This window comes from Mobula hypostoma, chromosome 1, assembly GCF_963921235.1.
Source record: "Mobula hypostoma chromosome 1, sMobHyp1.1, whole genome shotgun sequence".
Classification (NCBI taxonomy): Eukaryota; Metazoa; Chordata; class Chondrichthyes; order Myliobatiformes; family Myliobatidae; genus Mobula; species Mobula hypostoma.
The window spans coordinates 38,894,012-38,914,675 of NC_086097.1; the positions used below are offsets into that span (position 1 = coordinate 38,894,012).

At 41.7% G+C, this 20,664-nt stretch overlaps 1 protein-coding gene across 1 annotated transcript; it reads left to right on the plus strand.

Moving 5' to 3' along the window:
* Positions 1-513: 513 nt before the first annotated feature.
* Positions 514-19,847, plus strand: c1h14orf28 (chromosome 1 C14orf28 homolog). The gene is made up of 5 exons (XM_063046942.1): positions 514-706; positions 7,060-7,584; positions 8,830-8,919; positions 18,985-19,119; positions 19,585-19,847. Exons 1-5 carry the CDS (start codon positions 609-611, stop codon positions 19,817-19,819), a joined length of 1,083 nt encoding a protein of 360 aa, XP_062903012.1. The 5' UTR covers positions 514-608; the 3' UTR covers positions 19,820-19,847.
* The last annotated feature ends 817 nt before the right edge of the window (positions 19,848-20,664 follow it).

Consider the following 20,664-nt stretch of genomic DNA (forward strand, 5'->3'; position numbering starts at 1 on the left):
TTTAGTCACAATGTGTACATAAAATACAATGGTGTCACCATTATCTACATTCCTTGTACCAATAGTTCAGTTCATGTCATTAAAGTTTAAGACACATTTAAATAATCATACCTACAGGCAGGGAATGGGGGAATGGTAGACCATGTCCAGGCAAATAGTTTGGATTGGCATTCTGTGCTATGCTGTACACCATTAAAATTTCCTCCTTAAACTGCTGGAGGGAAGGAGTTTCTACAATCACAACTGCTGCTGCTCGATGTGGTGACGTTCCGGATTGCCGCCTCTACGGTCTCTAAACTGCTAGAGGAAATCTGATGCAGGCTTTCGACCCAAAGCGTCGATCAATCTTTTCACTTCCACAGATGCCGCTCAATTTCTCCTGCGGGTTGTTCCGTTGCTCTGCAGCCCACTTCCCCCAGCCAAGCCCCGCCCCGTGTGGTGGGCCCCGCCTCCGCGCTCGCTCCGCCCACCCTGGCCGCTCCTGCCTCCTTGCCTCAGACGTGGCCCCGCCCCTGCTCCCGCGGGCGCGGTGTGCGTCGGGACGGGGAGTGACGTTGCACAATAACAACAACAGGCCGCGAGTGCGGGGGCCAGTGGCCGATGGGGTTATGGATGCGAGCTCCGTGCCTTATGGCGTGATTGTCGACACCGCAGGGGACGTGCAGCACTTGAACCGGACTGGAGTAGGGTACTATCAGCGTGAGAGGTGAGCACAAAGTTAACGATGAGTTCACAGGCCACACGCGAATTTGTTTGAACTTTTCTGGAGTTCACTTCATTGCAGGAGGTGTGTCAGTTATTGGGGTAAACTCGCTCCTATCCTCAGGGCACTTCAAAACCATGACTTGTGGTTCTCCATATGTTCACTAACTGATATGATAGTCTGCAGAATAATTGGGAGTATTTGTACAGTTTCAGTTTTGAATTGGGCTATGTCATACAGCACAACATTAAGAAAATTGCATTTTTTAAAAAAAAGAGTTCTATGGTACATCCATAAAATGGATCTTTTAATGATGACATCGTAATAAAAGGAGCAAGTCAAGGTGTTGGAAGGAATGTTGTAAGTTTGCAATGTTTTTTACAGTAGATTGTTGAGTTGATTAAGTCTCCAGTAACAGCAAAAAGTCATTAATAGATATCTAAATTGCTATGATTATACACCGTGGCCACTTTACCTCCTTCTGCTTCATGCTCTTCTGGTTGTAGCCTGTCCACTTCAAGGCTCACACCCAAAATGCTGGAGGAAATTAGCCATCTAGGCAGCATCTATGGAAAAGAGTAAACAGTCGAAGTTTCGGGCCGAGATCTTTGTTAGGACTTCAAGATGGTTATTGATGGTCTTTCTGCACACCACTGTTGTAACGCGTGGTTGAGTTACTGTTGCCTTGAACCAGTAAACCAGTCTGGGTATTCTCCTCTGACCTCTCTCATTAGCAGTGCATTTTCACCCATTGAGCTGCCGCACACCGTTTTTTTTTGTTTCTTTTTCACACCATTCTCTGTAGACACTGTTCTGCGTGGAAAATCCCCGGGAGATCAAGTTTCTGAGAAACCACCTTGTCTAGCACATACAATTATTTCATGGTTAAAGTCACTTAGGTTACATTTCTTCCCCATTCTAATGTTCAATCTGAACAACAACTGAACCTTTTGACTATGTCTGCTTGCTTTTATATATTAAGTTGCTGCCACATGATTGGCTGATTAGATATTTGCATTAACGAGCAGGTGTACAGATAACCTAATAAAGTGGCCACTGAGTGTACATCAGATATAACAAAGGAAACTGCTTTAGACTATAGTGGTTATCTTTCAGTAGAAACACAATGTTGAATTCCCTCTTGTGTGCTGAAAATATTCTCAGAATGGAAGGCATCTCTCTGACACAGTGGTGTCAAGAAAACAACCTCTCCCTCAATGTTGTAAAAACAAAGGAGCTGGTTATGGATTAGAGGAGGAATGGGGACAGGCTAACCCCTATTGATTTCAGTGGCTCTGGGATTGAGATGGTAAACAGCTTCAAGTTCCTCTGCATCCACATCAACGAGGACCTCACATGGTCTGTACACACCAGCTGTGTGGTGAAAAAGGCACAACAGCACCTCAGACAGTTGAGGAAGTTTGGTATGGACCCCCAAATCTTAAGAACTTTCTACAGGGGCACAATTGAGAACATCCTGACTGGCTGCATCACTGCCTGGTATGGGAACTATACCTCCCTGAATCGCAGGACTCTGCAGAGAGTGGTTGTGGGCAGCCCAGCACATCTGTAGTTGTGAACTTCCCATGATTCAGGACATTTACAAGGACGGGTGTGTAAAAAGGACCCGTAGGATCATTGGGGACCCGAGTCACCACAACCACAATTTATTCCAGCTGCTACCATCTGGGCAGCAGTACCGCAGCATAAAACCCAGGACTAACAGGCTCTGGGACAGCTTCTTCCACCAGGCCATCAGACTGATGAACTCATGCTGGTTTGCGTGTACTCTATGTTACATTGACTGTTCTATTTATTATAAATTACTATGATTGCACATTTAGATGGTGACATAACGTAAAGATTTTTACTCATGTATGTGAAGGATATAAGAAATAAAGTCAATTCAATTCTTTTGATATATCAAATACAATGGGAGTAGGCTACCTGTTTCTCTCCACTCCCCAAAACTTATCTTGCCACTCATGGTTAGCCTGCCACAAGCCTCAACTCTTTTCTTGTACACCAATACCTTGTGACCTTGAATTTAAAACCATATTTACCTTCTTAATTACCTTTAGTGAATCAGAGGCCATAATTCTCCAGGAGAAACCACCTGCTCTGGAGAATGGGATGGGACGGGGAGAGAGCTTTGCAACATTTGAATGTTGTTTGTTTGCAAAAAGCACATACTGATGATTGAGAATAATGATTAATTTTGAATTATTCAGGAATGAATTAAACAGCTGCATTAGAACCAGGAAAGCATCAGGAGGGGTTAGGCCATATTGCTTGCCTCTCTGTTTATGGTTCTTGCCCAGTTCTTTCTTATCCAAAGATCTTTATCCCAACCTTATTACAGTGAATAACTAAGCATTCATGGCTATCTAAGAAAAAGAATTCCCCAAGGAATAAAGATCTTTAACCTTTTAATACTATGGAAATTAGTTACTTCAGATAGTCATGGACCACTTAGTCAATTTTTCTTTTTGTATCACGTATCAATGGACTTCCTCTTACTGCAGTACTTCTTCCAAATTTTAGGTTCTTCCTTAAAGAGAATTACCTCCATGTCTAGCCTGTCAGTAAACAGAATTGCTCTTCATTTTCCTCAACTCCGGAGAGTACTGACCAATTGTCTTCAATCACTCCAGATAAGAAGTATTTAAGAAAAATGAAAATAGGAGACAAAAATTGAGTCATAACTTGAAATATGAATTTAATATGTATGGAAACAAATCACAAAACTGATGGAGAAGGAATAAAGACCTTGGCAAACACAAGGAAATCTGCAGACACTGGAAATTCAAGCAACACACACAAAAAATAGACCTTGGCAAGTTTACTTTCTGGACTAATAACTTGGATCTTAAAATAAGTAGATTTAAGGTAGAAATTTTGTGTGTGCGTGTTTGCTTTTGCTGGTTTGAGCATTGAGGATAATAGTCTTTCTTTTAAAATGTATTGCTTTAGTGCCTATTTTGAACAATTATGTAAAATAGATCTGTTTTATATACATTCTGTTTTGAAGGGGTAGGTTATTGTGTAATTCAGTTGGGGATATTATCTAAGTCCACAACCATAGAAATTTTGTGAGCAGCGGACAACATCTAATCTACAGATTACATTGAAACCATCATACTGATTGCATAGGCCACAAACTTAATACTAAATACATCCTCTAACTCCATCAACAAGCTTGCAGATGATACCGCTGCAGTGGCGGTATCTCAAATTACAACGAGTTGGAATAGGGGAAGAAGATAGAGAGCTTAGTAACATGGTGTCATGACAACAACCTTTCCCACATTGACAGCAAATGGAAAGAGCTCATCATTGACTTCAGGAAGCGGGGTGTGCTCATGCTCCTTTCCACATCAATGGTACTGAGATTGAGAGCTTTAAGTTCCTTGGAGTGAGCATCACGAATAGCCTGTCATGGCCAAGAAAGCTCACTTTCTCAGGAAGCCAAAGAAATTCAGTACGTCCACTTTGACCCTCATCAGCTTTTAACTAGAAATCATTCTATCCAGATGCTTTGCTGCTTGGATTTGGCAATTGCTCTGCCCATGACTGAAAGAAATTGCAGAGTGATGTGCACACAGCTCAGAAACTGGTCTCTCTTCCAAGGACTCTGTCTACACTTTCTGCTGCCTTGGTAAAGTAGCCAGCATGATCAAAGGCGGCTGCCACCATGGATATTTTTTCTCCACACATCCCCACATCTCCTTCACCATCAAGATACAAAAGCCTGAAAGCATATATCACCAGGCTCAAGGACAGCTTCTATCACTCTAAAACGACTAAACTGTACTCTGACCGACAATCTACCTCGTTATTGTTTATCTCATTATACAATCTTGAGAGTCGTCTCCTAACAGGTAGCCACGAAACCCAGAAGAACCTATTAAAAAAAGACCATCAAGCACCCCACTGTGCAGAGAAAAAAAAAATCAAATCTTGCAAACAATAACTGCAAGTAAATAGCGTTCTGAGCTAAAGTCCACAAAGCGAGTCTCAGGCCCATAGTTCGGTACAGAGCTGAGTAAACATGGCGGAGCAGTGAACTGAACCAGCCTAAATCTCGCCTTGGGCACCGACTCCCTGATCTTTTCAGTCTGGCCTGGTGCCTAAATCATCATCCAAACATAAGTTTCAGTTGCTTCGATATGCTCTTGGGGCTGTGCCCGAACTTTACAATCGTTGTCCAAACATCTGAACATTTGGCCCATCAAGTCTGCTCTGCCATTTCATTGTGGCTGATCCATTTTCCCTTTCAGCCCCGATCTCCTGCCTTCTCCACATATCCTTTCATGCCCTGACCAATCACAAATCTATCAACCTCAGCCTTAAGTATACCCAATGACTTGGCTTCCACAGCCACCTGTAGCAATGAATTCCACAGATTTACCACTCCAGCTAAAGAAATTCCTCCTCATCTCCATTCTAGAAGGATGCCCCTCAATTCTGAGGATGTGTCCTCTGGTCCTACACTCTCTCATCATAGGAAACATCCTCTCCACATCCACTGTATTGAGGGCCTGCAATATTTGATGGGGCTCAGTGATGTCACTCCTAATTCTTCTGAATTCCAGTGAGTAGAGTCTCAACTCTGCCCTCTGACCTCTCAAACTTCCGGCATACTGCTTGTGTCTTCCGCAGTGAAGATGGATGCAAAATACTTATTCAGTTTGTCTGCCATTTCCTTGTCCCCTGTTACTACCTCTTCAGTGTCATTTTCCAGCAGTCTGATATCTACTCCTGCCTTTCTTTTAGACTTTATGTATCTGCCGAAACTTTTGGTATCCTCTTTAATATTATTGGGTAGCTTACCTTTGTAGTCTATCTTTTCCTTAATGACTTTTTTAGTTGTCTTCTGTTGGTTTTTAAAAGCTTCCCAATCCTTTAGCTTTCCACTAATTCTTATTCTATTATATGCTATGTTTTTGGCTTTTAGGTTGGGTTTAACTTCTCTTGTTAGCCATGATTGTGTCATCCTGCCTTTAGAATACTTCTTACTCTTTGGGATGTTTTTTATCCTGTGCCTTCTGAATTGCTCCCAGAAATTCCAGCCATCGCAGCTCTGCCATCAGCTCTGACAGTATTCTTTTCCAATCTATTTTCGTCAGCTGCTCTCTCATGCCTCTGTAATTCCCGTTACTCCACTATAATACAGATACATCTGACTTTATCTTCTCCTTATCAAATCTCAGGGTGATTCTGTCATATTATGGTCACCGGCCCCTAAAGGTTCTCTAATCAGTTCCAGTTCATTGTACAACACCCATTCCAGAATAGCTGATCCTCTAATGGGCTCAACCACAAGCTTCTCCTAAAAAGACATCCCATAAGCATTCGAGAAATTCTCCCTCTTGGGATCCAGCACCAACCTGACTTTCCCAATCTATCTGCATAATGAAATCCCCCATGACTATTGAAACATTGCCCTTTTGGCATGCATTTTCTCTGTCCGGTTGTAATTTGTAGACCACATCCTTACTACTGTGTGGATGTCTGTATACAACTCCTATCAGGATCTTTTACCCTTGCAGTTCCAAGCTCTATCCATAATGATTCAACACCAATGATTCACCAACCCTATGTCAACTCCTTCTAATGATTTTATTTCATTTTTTATCAACAGATCCACACCACCCCCTCGACAGACTACCTGCCTGTCTTTTCAATACAATGTGTATCCTTGGATGTTAAGCTCCCAGCTATAATCTTCTTTTCAGCCAAGATTCAATGGTGCCCACATCATACAACCAAGTCTGTAACTGTGCTACAAGTTCATCCACCTTTTTTCTGTGTACTGTGTGCATTCAAATATAACACCTGCAGTCCTGCATTCACTCTTTTTGATTTTGTCCGCCTATTACATTGCAACAGATCCTGTTGGCATATGTTGGGCTAATAGCCTGTTACTCTGTTCTCTGGATTCAATATTTCTTTCTTTGATTCATAAATAATCATCTTCAAAATTAAATTTAGTCATGAAGTTACCAATCCTATTGATTTGAATGTTGTAGCACTGTAGGTATTTGAAAAAGATAGCATGCTCTGCCAGATGATTTGTTCCCTACATATGTAGTATTAATAGCTGACTTGTACATGTAAATTTGGTAATCCAATTATCTGATTATATAAACTCTTTGTTTTACTGTTAGCTAGTAATCCAGCCAGTAATTGGATTAAAATAACACTACTGGAACCACCTGAAGAAACGTGTCATGATTGATAAATTAGGGAAAAAAATTCTGATGTTTCATTTTTACATTGTATAAAATTGCCTAAGTCTATCAAGAGTGGGTTGTAAAATTTCTGAGCACCTCACCTTTTACCTTTTATTTTAGGACTAAAACGTTATTTGAAGAGATCCGAGCATCAATTGCAAATAATTCCAATGGAGGTAGACCTTTCTGGAGACCTGTTCTTCCATGGGGTGGAGTGTATACCATCAAAGCTGGAAAAAACGCAATGGCCTGCACTCCATTGTATGTGAGGATCAGCCTAAAAAATACTTGCACCATTGATGGATTTTTGATGTTACTCTATGTGATTCTCAGTGAAAATGAGAATTTTCGTAGAGAGTTATCGACCTACTTGGGAAAGGAATTTGTTGAGTGTTTTCTATATTTGATGGATTCATATAAATTTACAACTGTGAAGTTGTTATGGATTTGGGATAAGATGGAAAAATGCCAGTACAAAAGTGAAGTCCATGAGGCCTCTTTAGAAATTGACCTATTTGGGAATGAACATGACAACTTCACAAGGAATCTGGAGAACCTTATGTCTACCATACAGGAAACATTTTGTTCTAATGGAAGATGCCCAGCACGTGTGCAAGAAGATCAGCGCAAGACAATTGTAATCTAGTAGGTTTACTTTTATTTCCAATAAGAAAGCTTAATTTTAATTTGCAACCAGCGAATTGTAGTAGTTCTATGAAATGAGTTAGGATAATCTAAGCCCTGTTCTTACTGGTATGAATTTATCAGTTATAAATTGTCATAATATTGACCTAATTTGTTTCTTTTAAAACTGGACAGAATAGAATGAGCTTCATTCAGTCTCTGCGAACACAGGGATTCTTAAAGATTTCTTTTTTCAGTACAATATTTAAAGTTCTTTAAATGCTGGATTGCCTGGTCCAGTGGAATTTCAGTTAAGGACATACATAGTGAATTAATCTTTAATAACAAACATCTCATTTTATCATTCGTTACACAGTCACTTACTGACATAAGAGTAGTATGGAGGTAATGTCTCTAAATACTATGTCCAAGTTGATACTTATTTTTTCCATTTATTTCCATTCAAAAGCTGTGCAAGTAAAAGAAAATAGCACAAGTTTTAAAAATTAATAATAAGGGCATAATGAAGAGGCATTTTCAGCTTCTTTGCATTTTTTGAGTTCAGAATGAAAGTGTTCAGGAAATAACTGAAGTTGAAAAACTTTTCAACAGCAGATGAAATTTGCAGAAAACTGAATTAAGTTTAGACTGAACAGGCAACTGTTAACATACTTCAGCTTTCTGCTGAGATACAAAACTGTTGTGCCTCCATTTTGACTAAATAACTTGTAAGAAAATGATCACAGTTCATAAACTTTGTATCATATGATGCAATTACTAGAGAGTCATCTCTGGTTAACTTAAACTTGAAACAAAAGCCGAAAGGCTGAAAAAACAGAGAAAGTTTGGTAAAATTTGTTAGAGACACCAAATTAAAGCTTCACATCTGTGTGTTATGTCCAGCATTTTCAATTTCACCATCCACTACCCTGTGCATGGTAATTTAAACTTGGATAGATGAGTAATTTAAACTTGTGATATTTAAGATGTTCCCTGTTAATCAGAAATAAAAAGTGATCAATTATTGTGAGAAGCAATTCCGAAACAAGAAATCATACAAGATCACAATTCAGCAGCTTGAAGTAATATTGTAATTAACAAGTTAATGTATTACTGTGAATATTTTACTGAAATTAATCATTTTTTGTTTGATAAATTTCTTCTCTTGGTTTAACTGATGCTGACACAGTGCAACACAATGCAAGTGTTTTTGCTTGTGATGTGATTCCCAATTTAGAGACTAAGATTTCTTTTTATTTGCTGAAGTCCTTCACGAGATTCTCTCTTGGGTGATGTAATTCAAGCAGCAGTGGATGAATTATTCTGTCCCAGGACCGAGCTCTGTGAAGAACTTGGGTATGTTCACTGACTTAATGTGCTTACAAATTGAATACAGGCCAGTAATTGGTTTAACAGTGACCAAGGAGTGAGTTATAGTCCATTATAGGAAATGTGTTTTATGAAATGAATCTGTCTGGAGCAGAGCCTCTCTAAAGTAAAGCAGTGAGCAGGCATCCTTGTTAAATGGAAGCTGAATAATGAGTGAACAAATTCCCATTATCTTTCCCTACCTAAACATAGGTCAGAAACCATGAAAGACATACTTAATTTTGCCCTAGACTTTTTTTGAAATCTTAGGTTGAGAGAACTGGCTGAAGATTTCCTACCAGCGTTATGATACTAGCTGGTGATTTCTATTTTAGAATATGCTTTAAGGAATTTTTGTAAGTTTAAAAAAAATTCTGGAAGCCTAGTTTGATACTTGAGAAAAATGCAGCACTTTGTAATACTAGGTTGTTGATATAGTTGCAATAAACATGGAATAGTTATTTAGAGCCTGATTTGGTACATGCTTCTACATTTACATTTATTTACATTTTAAAATTTACATTTCTTTCTTTAATCAATAAGTACTTGTGTTCAATTCCAAAATTCTCAATGTCACATATACTTCTATTGTATATCCAATAGAACTAATGTGGTCTGCACACACAAAATACTGGAGGAACTCAGCAGGCCAGGCGGCATCTATGGAAAATAGTACAGTCAACATTTCAGGCTGAGACCCATCAGCAGGACTGGGAAAAAAAGGAGTCAGAGTTAGAAGGAATGGGGGAGGGGAGGAAGAAACACAAAGTGATAGATGAAACCAGGGAAGGGAGAGGGGTGAAGTGAAGAGCTGGGAAGTTGATTGGTGAAAGAACTACAGGTCTGGCAAAGGGGATGGCATTTTTACAAGTAGCAGGATGGGAAGAGATATAATCCAAAAAGCTGTGAGAGTCAGTGGGTTTGTAATAGACATCAGTGGATAAACTGTCTCCAGAGATAAAGAGATATTGAGAAAGTGGAGGGTGGTGTTGGAAATGGACCAGGTAAATTTGAAGGCAGGGTAGAAACATAGAAAAATTACAGCACAATACAGACCTTTCAGCCCACAATGCTGTGCCCAACATGTACTCACTTTAGAAATTACCTAGGGTTACCCATAGCCCTCTATTTTTCCAAGCTCCATGTACCTATCCAGGAGTCTCTTAAAAGACCCTGTCGTATTTGCCTCCACCACCGTTGCCAGCAGCCCATTCCATGCACTCAGCACTCTCTGCGTTTTAAAAAAAAAACACAATTTACCCCTGACATCTCCTGTGCACCTACTTCCAAGCAGCTTAAAACTGTGCCCTCTCATGATAGCCATTTCAGCCCTGGGAAAAAGCCTCTGACTATCCACACGATCAATGCCTCTCATCATCTTATACACCTCCATCAGGTCACCTCTCATCCTCCACCGCTCCAAGAAGAAAAGGCCAAATTCATAAACCTATTCTTTTAAGGCATGCTCCGCAATCCAGGCGACATCCTTGTAAATCTCCTCTGCACCTTTTCTATAGTTTCCACATCCTTCCTGTAGTGGGGTGACCAGATCTGAGCACAAGTACTCCAAGGGGAGTCTGACCAGGGTCCTATATAGCTGTAACATTACCTCTCGGCTCTTAAACTCAATCCCAAGGTTGATAAAGGCCAATGCACTGTATGCCTTCTTAACCACAGAGTCAACCTGCGCAGCAGCTTTGAGTGTCTTACGGACTTGGCCCCAAGATCCCTCTGATCCTCCACACTGCCAAGAGTCTTACTATTAATACTATATTCTGCCATCATATTTGACCTACCAAAATGAACCACCTCACACTTAACTGGGTTGAACTCCATCTGCCACTTCTCAGCCCAGTTTGGCATCCTTTCGATGTCCCGCTGTAACCTCTGACAGCCCTCCACACTATCCACATCTCCAATCTTTATGTCATCAGCAAATTTACTAACCCATCCCTCCACTTCCTCATCCAGGTCATTTATAAAAATCACGAAGAGAATAGATCCCTGAGGCACACCACTGGTCACTGACCCCCATACAGAATATGACCCATCTACACCCACTCTTTGCCTTATGTGGGAAAGCCAATTCTGGATCCACAAAGCAAGGTCCCCTTGGATCCCATGCCTCCTTACTTTCTTAATAAGCCTTGCATGGGGTACCTTATTAAATGCCTTGCTGAAATCCATATACACTACAGCTACTGCTCTTCCTTCATCAACATGTTTAGTCACAGTCAACATCGAAATCGATGGACAGCTGAAGAAGAAGGAGTCACGTTCTCAAAAAATTCAATCAGTCTCAAGGCACGACCTGCCTTTGACAGAGCTATGTTGACTGTTTCAAATCATATTATGCCTCTCCAAATGTTCATAAATCCTGCCTCTCAGGATCTTTTCCATCAACTTACCAACCACTGAAGTAAGACTCACTGGTCTATAATTTCCTGGGCTATCTCTACTCTCTTGAATAAGGGAGCAACATCTGCAACCCTCCAATCCTCCGGAACCTCTCCCATCCCCATTGATGATGCAAAGATCATTACCAGAGGCTCAGCAATCTCCTCTCTTGCCTCCCACAGTAGCCTGGGGTACATTTCATCTGGTCCCACAGACTTACCCAACTTGCTTTCCAAAAGCTCCAGCACATCCTCTTTCTTACTGTCTATATGATAAAGCTTTTCAATCTGCTGTAAGTCATCCCTATAGTTGCCAAGATCCTTTTCTTTAGTGAATACTGAACTTCATTAGGACCAACAGAATCAACAAACTCATTCGTAAGGCCAGTGATGTTGTGGGGATGGAACTGGACTGTCTGACAGTGGTGTCTGAAAAGAGGATGCTGTCCAAGTTGCATGCCATCTTGGACAATGTCTCCCATCCACTACATAATGTACTGGTTGGGCACAGGAGTACATTCAGCCAGAGACTCATTCCACCGAGATACAACACAGAACGTCATAGGAAGTCATTCCTGCCTGTGGCCATCAAACTTTACAACTCCTCCCTTGGAGGGTCAGACACCCTGAGCCAATAGGCTGGTCCTGGACTTATTTCCTGGTATAATTTACATATTACTATTTAACTACGTATGGTTTTACTACTATTTAATTATTTATGATGCAACTGTAACGAAAACCAATTTCCCCCGGGATCAATGAAGTATGACTATGACTATTAAGTACCTCAGTTATCTCCGCCGGTTCCAAACACACTTTTCCACTGTCACACTTGATTGGTCCTATTCTCTCACATCTTATAGAAACATAGAAACATAGAAAATAGGTGCAGGAGTAGGCCATTCGGCCCTTCGAGCCTGCACCCCCATTTATTATGATCATGGCTGATCATCCAACTCAGAACCCCGCCCCAGCCTTCTCTCCATACCCCCTGACCCCCGTAGCCACAAGGGCCATATCTAACTCCCTCTTAAATATAGCCAATGAACTGGCCTCAACTGTTTCCTATGGCAGAGAATTCCACAGATTCACCACTCTCTGTGTGAAGAAGTTTTTCCTAATCTCAGTCCTAAAAGACTTCCCCTCTAGCCTCAAACTGTGGCCCCTCGTTCTGGACTTCCCCAACATCGGGAACAATCTTCCTGCATCTAGCCTGTCCAATCCCTTTAGGATCTTATACATTTCAATCAGATCCCCCCTCAATCTTCTAAATTCCAATGAGTACAAGCCCAGTTCATCCAGTCTTTCTTCATATGAAAGTCCTGCCATCCCAGGAATCAATCTGGTGAACCTTCTTTGTACTCCCTCTATGGCAAAGATGTCTTTCCTCAGATTAGGGGACCAAAACTGCACACAATACTCCAGGTGTGGTCTCACCAAGGCCTTGTACAACTGCAGTAGTACCTCCCTGGTCCTGTACTCGAATCCTCTCGCTATAAATGCCAGCATACCATTTGCCTTTTTCACCGCCTGCTGTACCTGCATGCCCACTTTCAATGACTGGTGTATAATGACACCCAGGTCTCGTTGCACCTCCCCTTTTCCTAATCGGCCACCATTCAGATAATAATCTGTTTTCCTATTTTTGCCACCAAAGTGGATAACTTCACATTTATCCACATTAAATTGCATCTGCCATGAATTTGCCCACGTACCCAACCTATCCAAGTCACCCTGCATCCTCCTCACTGCTAACACTGCCACCCAACTTCGTGTCATCCACAAACTTGGAGATGCTGCATTTAATTCCCTCATCCAAGTCATTAATATATATTGTAAACAACTGGGGTCCCAGCACTGAGCCTTGCGGTACCCCACTAGTCACCGCCTGCCATTCTGAAAAGGTCCTGTTTATTCCCACTCTTTGCTTCCTGTCTGCTAACCAATTCTCCACCCACACCAATACCTTACCCCCAATACCGTGTGCTTTAAGTTTGCACACTAATCTCCTGTGTGGGACCATGTCAAAAGCCTTTTGAAAATCCAAATATACCACATCCACTGGTTCTCCCCTATCCACTCTACTAGTCACATACTCAAAAAATTCTATGAGATTCGTCAGACATGATTTTCCTTTCACAAATCCATGCTGACTTTGTCCGATCATTTCACCGCTTTCCAAATGTGCTGTTATCACATCCTTGATAACTGACTCCAGCAGTTTCCCCACCACCGACGTTAGGCTAACCGGTCTATAATTCCCCGGTTTCTCTCTCCCTCCTTATTTAAAAAGTGGGGTTACATTAGCCACCCTCCAATCCTCAGGAACTAGTCCAGAATCTAACGAGTTGAAAAATTATCACTAATGCATCCACTATTTCTTGGGCTACTTCCTTAAGCACTCTGGGATGCAGACCATCTGGCCCTGGGGATTTATCTGCCTTCAATCCCTTCAATTTACCTAACACCACTTCCCTACTAACATGTATTTCGCTCAGTTCCTCCATCTCACTGGACCCTCTGTCCCTTACTATTTCTGGAAGATTATTTATGTCCTCCTTAGTGAAGACAGAACCAAAGTAATTATTCAATTGGTCTGCCATGTCCTTGTTCCCCATAATCAATTCACCTGTTTCTGTCTGCTCTTGCTCTTGCTTCTGTATCCTCTTGCTCTTCACATACTTGTAGAATTCCTTGGGGTTTTTTTTCATCCTGCTCGCCAAGGCCTTCTCATGGCCCCTTCTGGCTCTCCTAATTTCATTCTTAAGCTCCTTCCTGCTAGCCTTATAATCTTCTAGTTCTCTATCATTACCTAGTTTTTTGAACCTTTCATAAGCTCTTCTTTTATTCTTGACTAGATTTTCAACAGCCTTTGTACACCATGGTTCCTGTACCCTACCATCCTTTCCCTGTCTCATTGGAACGTACCTATGCAGAATGTCTCGCAAATATCCTCTGAATATTTGCCACATTACAGCTGTACATTTCCGAGACCATCTGTTCGCAATTTATGCTTCCAAGTTCCTGCCTGATAGCTTCATATTTCTCCTTACTCCAATTAAACACTTTCCTAGCTTGACTGTTTCTATCCCTCTCTAATACTATGGTAAAGGAGATAGAATTGTGATCACTTTCTCCAAAATGCTCTCCCACTGAGAGACGTGACACCTGACCAGGTTCATTTCTCAATACCAGATCAAGTACAGCCTCTCCTCTTATAAGCTTATCTACATATTATGTCAGGAAACCTTCCTGAACACACCTAACAAACTCCACTCCATCTAAACCCCTTGCTCTAGGGAGTTGCCAATCAATCTTTGGGAAATTAAAATCTCCTGCTATGACAACCCTGTTATTATTACACCTTCCCAGGATCTGTCTCCCTATCTGCTCCTCGATGTCTCTGTTCCTATTGGGTGGTCTATTTAAAAAACCCAGTAAAGTTATTGATCCCTTCCTGTTTCTAGCTTCCACCCACAGAGACTCAGTAGACAATCCCTCCATGACTTCCTCCTTTTCTGCAGCCATGACACTATCTCTAACCAGCAGTGCCATACCCCCACCTCTTTTGCCTCCCTCCCTGTCCTTTCTGAAACATCTAAAGCCTGGCATTCTAAGTAACCATTCCTGCCATTCAACCATCCAAGTCTCTGTAATGGCCACATCACAGCTCCAAGTACTGATCCATGCTGTAAGCCATTTTCTGCTTTCTTCATGATGCTGCTTGCATTAAAATAGACACATCTCAAACCATCTGTTTGAGCGCATCCCTTCTCTATCACCTGCCCATCCTTCCTCTCGCACTGTCTCCAAGCTTTCTTTATTTGTGAGCCAACTGCCCCTTCCTCCGTCTCTTCAGTTCAGTTCCCACCCCCCAATGATTCTAGTTTAAACTCTCCCCAATAGCCTTAGCAAACCTCCCTGCCAGGATATTAGTCCCCCTGGGATTCAAGTGCAACCTGTCCTTTTTGTACAGGTCACGCCTGCCCCAAATGAGATCCCAATGATCCAGAAATCTGAATCCGTGCCCCCTGCTCCAATCCCTCAGCCACACATTTATCCTCCACCTCACTCTATCCCTATACTCACTATCACATGGAACAGGCAATAATCCCAAGATTACTACCTTTGAGGTCCTGCTTCTTAATTTCCTTCCTAACTTCGAGAGATTGGTTATGGCACACATTAATCACAGCCTACCGGTCAACCTCGACACTTTGCAATTTGCCTACCGGAGCAACAGGTCAATGGCAGATGCCATCTCTCTGGCCCTACATTCCTCCTTAGAACACCTGGAGAATAAAGGCGCATATGTAAGGCTCCTTTTCATTGACTACAGCTCTGCCTTTAATACCATCATTCCAAATAAACTGATTCCTAAGCTCCGGAACCTGGGCCTTAGCACTCAGATCTGCAGCTGGATCTTCAACTTCCTCACAGACATGACACAGGCTGTAAAAATAGGGGACAAGCTCTCCTCTACAATCACTCTGAGCACCGGTGCCCCACAAGGCTGTGTACTCAGCCCCCTGCTGTACTCACTGTACACCCATGATTGTGCAGCCAAGTTTCCATCAAACTCAATATACCTGATGACACAACAATTGTAGGCCATATCTCGGGTAATGATGAGTTTGAGTACAGAGAGGAAATTAAGAACCTGGTGGCATGGTGTGAAGACAATAACCTATCCCTCAATGTCAGCAAGACGAAGGAATTGGTTGTTGGCTTCAGAAGGAGTAGCGGACCACACGACCCAATTCACAAATGACCTGACTTGGTCCAACCAAGTAGAGTTCATTGCCAAGAAGGCCCACCAGCGCCTTTACTTCCTGAGAAAACTAAAGAAAATTGGCCTGTCCCCTAAAACCCCCACTAATTTTTATAGATGCACCGTAGAAAGCATTCTTCTAGGGTGCATCACAACCTGGTATGGAAGTTGTCCTGTCCAGGACCGAAAGAAGCTGCAGAAGATCGTGAACATGGCGCAGCACATCACACAAATCAATCTTCCGTCCGTGAACTCACTTTACACCGCACGCTGTCGGAGCAGTGCTGCCAGGATAATCAAGGACACGACCCACCCAGCCAACACACTTTTCGTTCCTCTTCCCTCCGGGAGAAGGGTCAGGAGCTTGAAGACTCGTACGGCCAGATTTGGGAACAGCTTCTTTCCAACTGTGATAAGACTGCTGAACGGCTCCTGACCCGGATCTGGGTCGTACCCTCCAAATATCCAGACCTGCCTCTCGGTTTTTTTGCACTACCTTACTTCCCATTTTTCTATTTATGATTTATAATTTAAATTTTTAATATTTACTAATTTTTGCTATTTTTAATACTTAATATTTGTAATCCAGCGAGTGGGAAGCTCAGAATCAAATATCGCTGTGATGATTGTACGTTCTGGTACCAATTGTTTGGCGACAATAAAGTATAAAGTAACTCCCTGTACTCTGTTTTCAAGACCTCCTCCCTTTTTCTACCTGTCGTTGGTACCAATATGTATCACGACCTCTGGCTGTTCACCTTCCTACTTCAGGATATTGTGGATGCGAAACATCCCGGACCCTGGCACCTGGAAAGCAAACGACCATCCACATTTCTTTCCAGCATCCACAGAATCGCCTGTCTGTCCCCCTAACTATAGAGTCCCCTATTACTGCTGCCTTTTTCCTTTCTCTGCCCTTCTGAGCCACAGGGCCAGACTCTGTACCAGGGGTGCGGCCACTGTTGCTTCCCCCAGGTAGGCCATCCTCCCCAGCAGTATTCAAACGGGAGTACTTATTGTCAAGGGGGACAGCCACAGGGCTACTCTCTAGTATCTGACTCCTGCTCTTACCCCTCCTGACTGTTACCCACTCATCTGTATCCCAAGACCCTGGTGTGACTACTTACCTATAGCTCCTCTTTATCACCTCCTCACTTTCCCTGACCAGACAAAGGGAAAGTTGGAGGCAAAATTGATGAAGTTGACGAGCTTAGCTTGGGTGCACGAGGCAGCACCAATGAGGTCATCGATGTAGCGTAGGAAAAGTTGGGGAGTGGCACCAGTGTATATTTGGAACATAAACTGTTTTAGGTAGCTGACAAAAAGGTAGGCATAGCCGGGACCGATGCAAGTACCCATGGCTACACTTTTTGTTTGAAGGAAGTGGGAGGAGCCAAAGGAGAAATTATTGAGAGTGAGGATGATCCTCCCACCACCCCACCAGCGATAGGGTTCCTCTTGTCCTCACCTACCACCCCACCAGCCTCTGCGTCCAGCACATAAATCTCCGTGACTTCCACCAACTCCAACTGGATCCCACCACCAAGCACATCTTTCCCTCTCCCACTCCCCGCTTTCTGCAGGTATCACAGATCTCCCTCCTGGCACTTATCCTTGTAAGTGGAGCAAGTGCTACACCTGCCCCTACACCTCTTCTGTCACTACCATCCAGGGCCCTAAACAGTCCTTCCAGGTGAGGCAATACTTCAGCTGTGAGTCTGTTGGGGTCATCTATAGTATCTCATGCTCCTGGTGTGGCCTCTTGTATATCGGTGAGACCTAATGTAGATTGGAAGACCGCTTCGCCGAGCACCTGCACTTCGTCCTTCAGAAGAAGTGGGATCTCCCAGCGGCCATCCATTTTAATTGCACTTCCCATTCCCATTCTGGCATGTCCATACATGGCCTCCTCCACTGTCATAACAAGGCCACACTCAAGTTGGAGGAGCAACAGTTTGTATTCCATCAAGGTAGCCTCCAACCTGATGGCATGAACATCAATTTCTCAAGCTTCTAATAATGACCCCCCCATCCCTTTCTCTATTCCCCATCCCCTTTTCCCTCTCTCACCTTAACTCCTTGCCTGCCATTGCCTCCCTCTGGTGTTCCTCCCCCTTCCTTTCTTTCTTCCATGGCCTTCTGTCAAACTCCCCCTTTCTCCAGCCCTGTTTCTCTTTCACCAATCAACTTCCCAGCTCTTTACTTTATCCCTCCCCCTTCAGGTTTCACCTATCACCTTGTGTTTCTTTGCCCCCTTTCCCCACCTTCTAACTCTTGACTCCTCATCCATTTTTTTCCTCTCCAGTCCTACTGAACTCTTTTCCATAGATGCTGCCTGGCCTGCTGAGTTTCTCCAGCATTCTGTGTGTTGCTTTACTTCCAGCATCTGCAGAATTTCTCATTTGTGATTGAAAAACTAATATATTCATTTTCTTCAAAAAACTAATTATTATGCATTAGTTTTTTCCCCATCCCTCAAGCAACAATCAAGTTGTTTTAAGTGTGAAACAGGACTGAATGTGTGCGTACAAAATTAAAATACTGGCTTCCATTTTGCAATATGTCCGCTGCACTTGTTAATACCTTCACTTTGTGTGTTTTTTCCTTATTAGATTTAGCCTTAGCTGTGGAAAAATTTAAACAAAGATACTATGAGAGGTAATTTTGTCACATGCCCTGAGTTGAGTTTTGTGTAGTTACTTGTCACCTTAAGGGAACTGAGATGATTTAATGGGCCTGTCATCTTGAAAAATGAACTTAACTGAAAATTTGTAAGTTGGAGAATATGAAAGGATAATTTAAAAACTAAGTCTAAGTAATGGAGATTTTTTATTATCATATGCCATTTGGTATCTGAGTTCTAACATGGCACTACACCTTTCCTAGATGTAATGGTCAACGGGAGTTCACACAGAGAATTTTTTGTCATGACGCTCCTCCATTTGTCATCCTAAATATGCAGCAATGGAAATCTGAGGAACTGGCTTATGTGCCATATAGTTTGGATGTGGCAGAACACAGGTATTTTCCTTATAACATAAGTTGAGGTGATACAATTCTCCTTTTACATCATTACTGGCAAAATTCTATTTAAAATACTGTACCGCACGGAAGTATAGAATTTATGAAAATCAAGAGTAATAGTACCTGAAATCGACTGGTTCAATCATTAATGCTAGAGCAGTGCAACAGAATCACTCAGCAAGATTGATAGTCCCAAAGTTGCATACTCTTGAAACAACTTGCAAAGAAACTTAAGCTCTTAATTTTTTATTGATTTTTGGCTGCAGACTGAACATGTAACAGTCTGCATATATGTGGGAGGTGAGAATAAATTGTTTGGACCATAGATTACCCAGATTGGGGGAGGGGGTGGTTGCATGAAATTAAGGGAATATAAATAGAATTTAGAAGCAATCACATTCTATTAAAAGATGTTGAAATAGAATGCTTGTTTGGAAAAATAAACTGATTTTTTGTTCCTAGGTACTTACTAGAAGGGGCAACACTTTTCAATAAGGAGGAGCATCATTACTCGGCTGCTTTTATGATTGATGGTAATTGGATGCATTATGATGGACTTAGAACTGAGAACTTGGTGTTATTAAATAAACCTCCAGAGCTGCTGCTCTTGTCCTCTCTTGTCTATGTTCGAGATCAAGAATTGATTAAGAATGATCTGTGTTGCTCAAAAATGAGGCAATGGATATACACTACATAAGTCATACTTATTTTAAAACTATGCAGAGTAAATTAAATCATTTTGGTATTAAAGGAAAATTGGACAATTAAGTTCTGATTTATTAACCAAAAAGATTTTAATGTTCTAGATATTAACTTTAAAACTATGCAAATACTGTATGTACAAAGATGTATTTTGGATATCAAGTATTTTTATATAACTTATGGAGTAAAGTTTATTTACATGTTATATTGAAGGATGTGCACACAAAATAATCAGAACTTTCTAAATGAACAGATGTAAAAACCAGAGCACAATGAAGAAGCTCTGAAAAAATAATGACTAATTTTACCTAAAAACAGTGGCACACTTGATAGTTGGAAATGATGACAAAATGCTGTGACTATTAATAAATTCTGAAACTGACAGCATCACCTGAAGTCACCATTGGGCAGTTAAACAAAACCAGATGCCTGGTACTTCACACGCAGCAATAAACAAATTGTTAACTTTTTTGCACAACCTAAGCAAAAGTAATCCTGAATCTAATCCAATGCAAAGGTATTTGCAAATTATTCCTGCTGGAAAGTACATTAAAATATTCTTAGGAAACTTTAAGCAACAAATGGTATATTAAGCAAAATTACTGCTAGGCAATCTCTGGTTCCAAACTTGGATTGTAGTTTAATAATTTCCAGACTCTGCTTTAATTTTGCAGTCTGATTTTGTAACTGCACGAATGTGATATCACTGCTGACAAATGCTACAGATATTCTAGAAGTAGTGTCAACAGTAGTAGCCAGTGCAGGGCAAGTCCAGTCTGTTACTAATCGTAGTACCTATTTACTAGCTACTGATTTAACAGAGTCCAGGCATTTTGAGAG

What these genes read in the sequence shown, in the direction of transcription:
- c1h14orf28 (XM_063046942.1), top strand. Translation starts at nt 609, where the DNA reads ATGGATGCGAGCTCCGTGCCTTATGGCGTGATTGTCGACACCGCAGGG. An exon ending in GAGCTCTGTGAAGAACTTGG is followed by an intron (nt 8,920 to 18,984) that starts GTATGTTCACTG and finishes CACCTTTCCTAG; the next exon opens with ATGTAATGGTCAACGGGAGT. An exon ending in TTGGATGTGGCAGAACACAG is followed by an intron (nt 19,120 to 19,584) that starts GTATTTTCCTTA and finishes TTTTGTTCCTAG; the next exon opens with GTACTTACTAGAAGGGGCAA.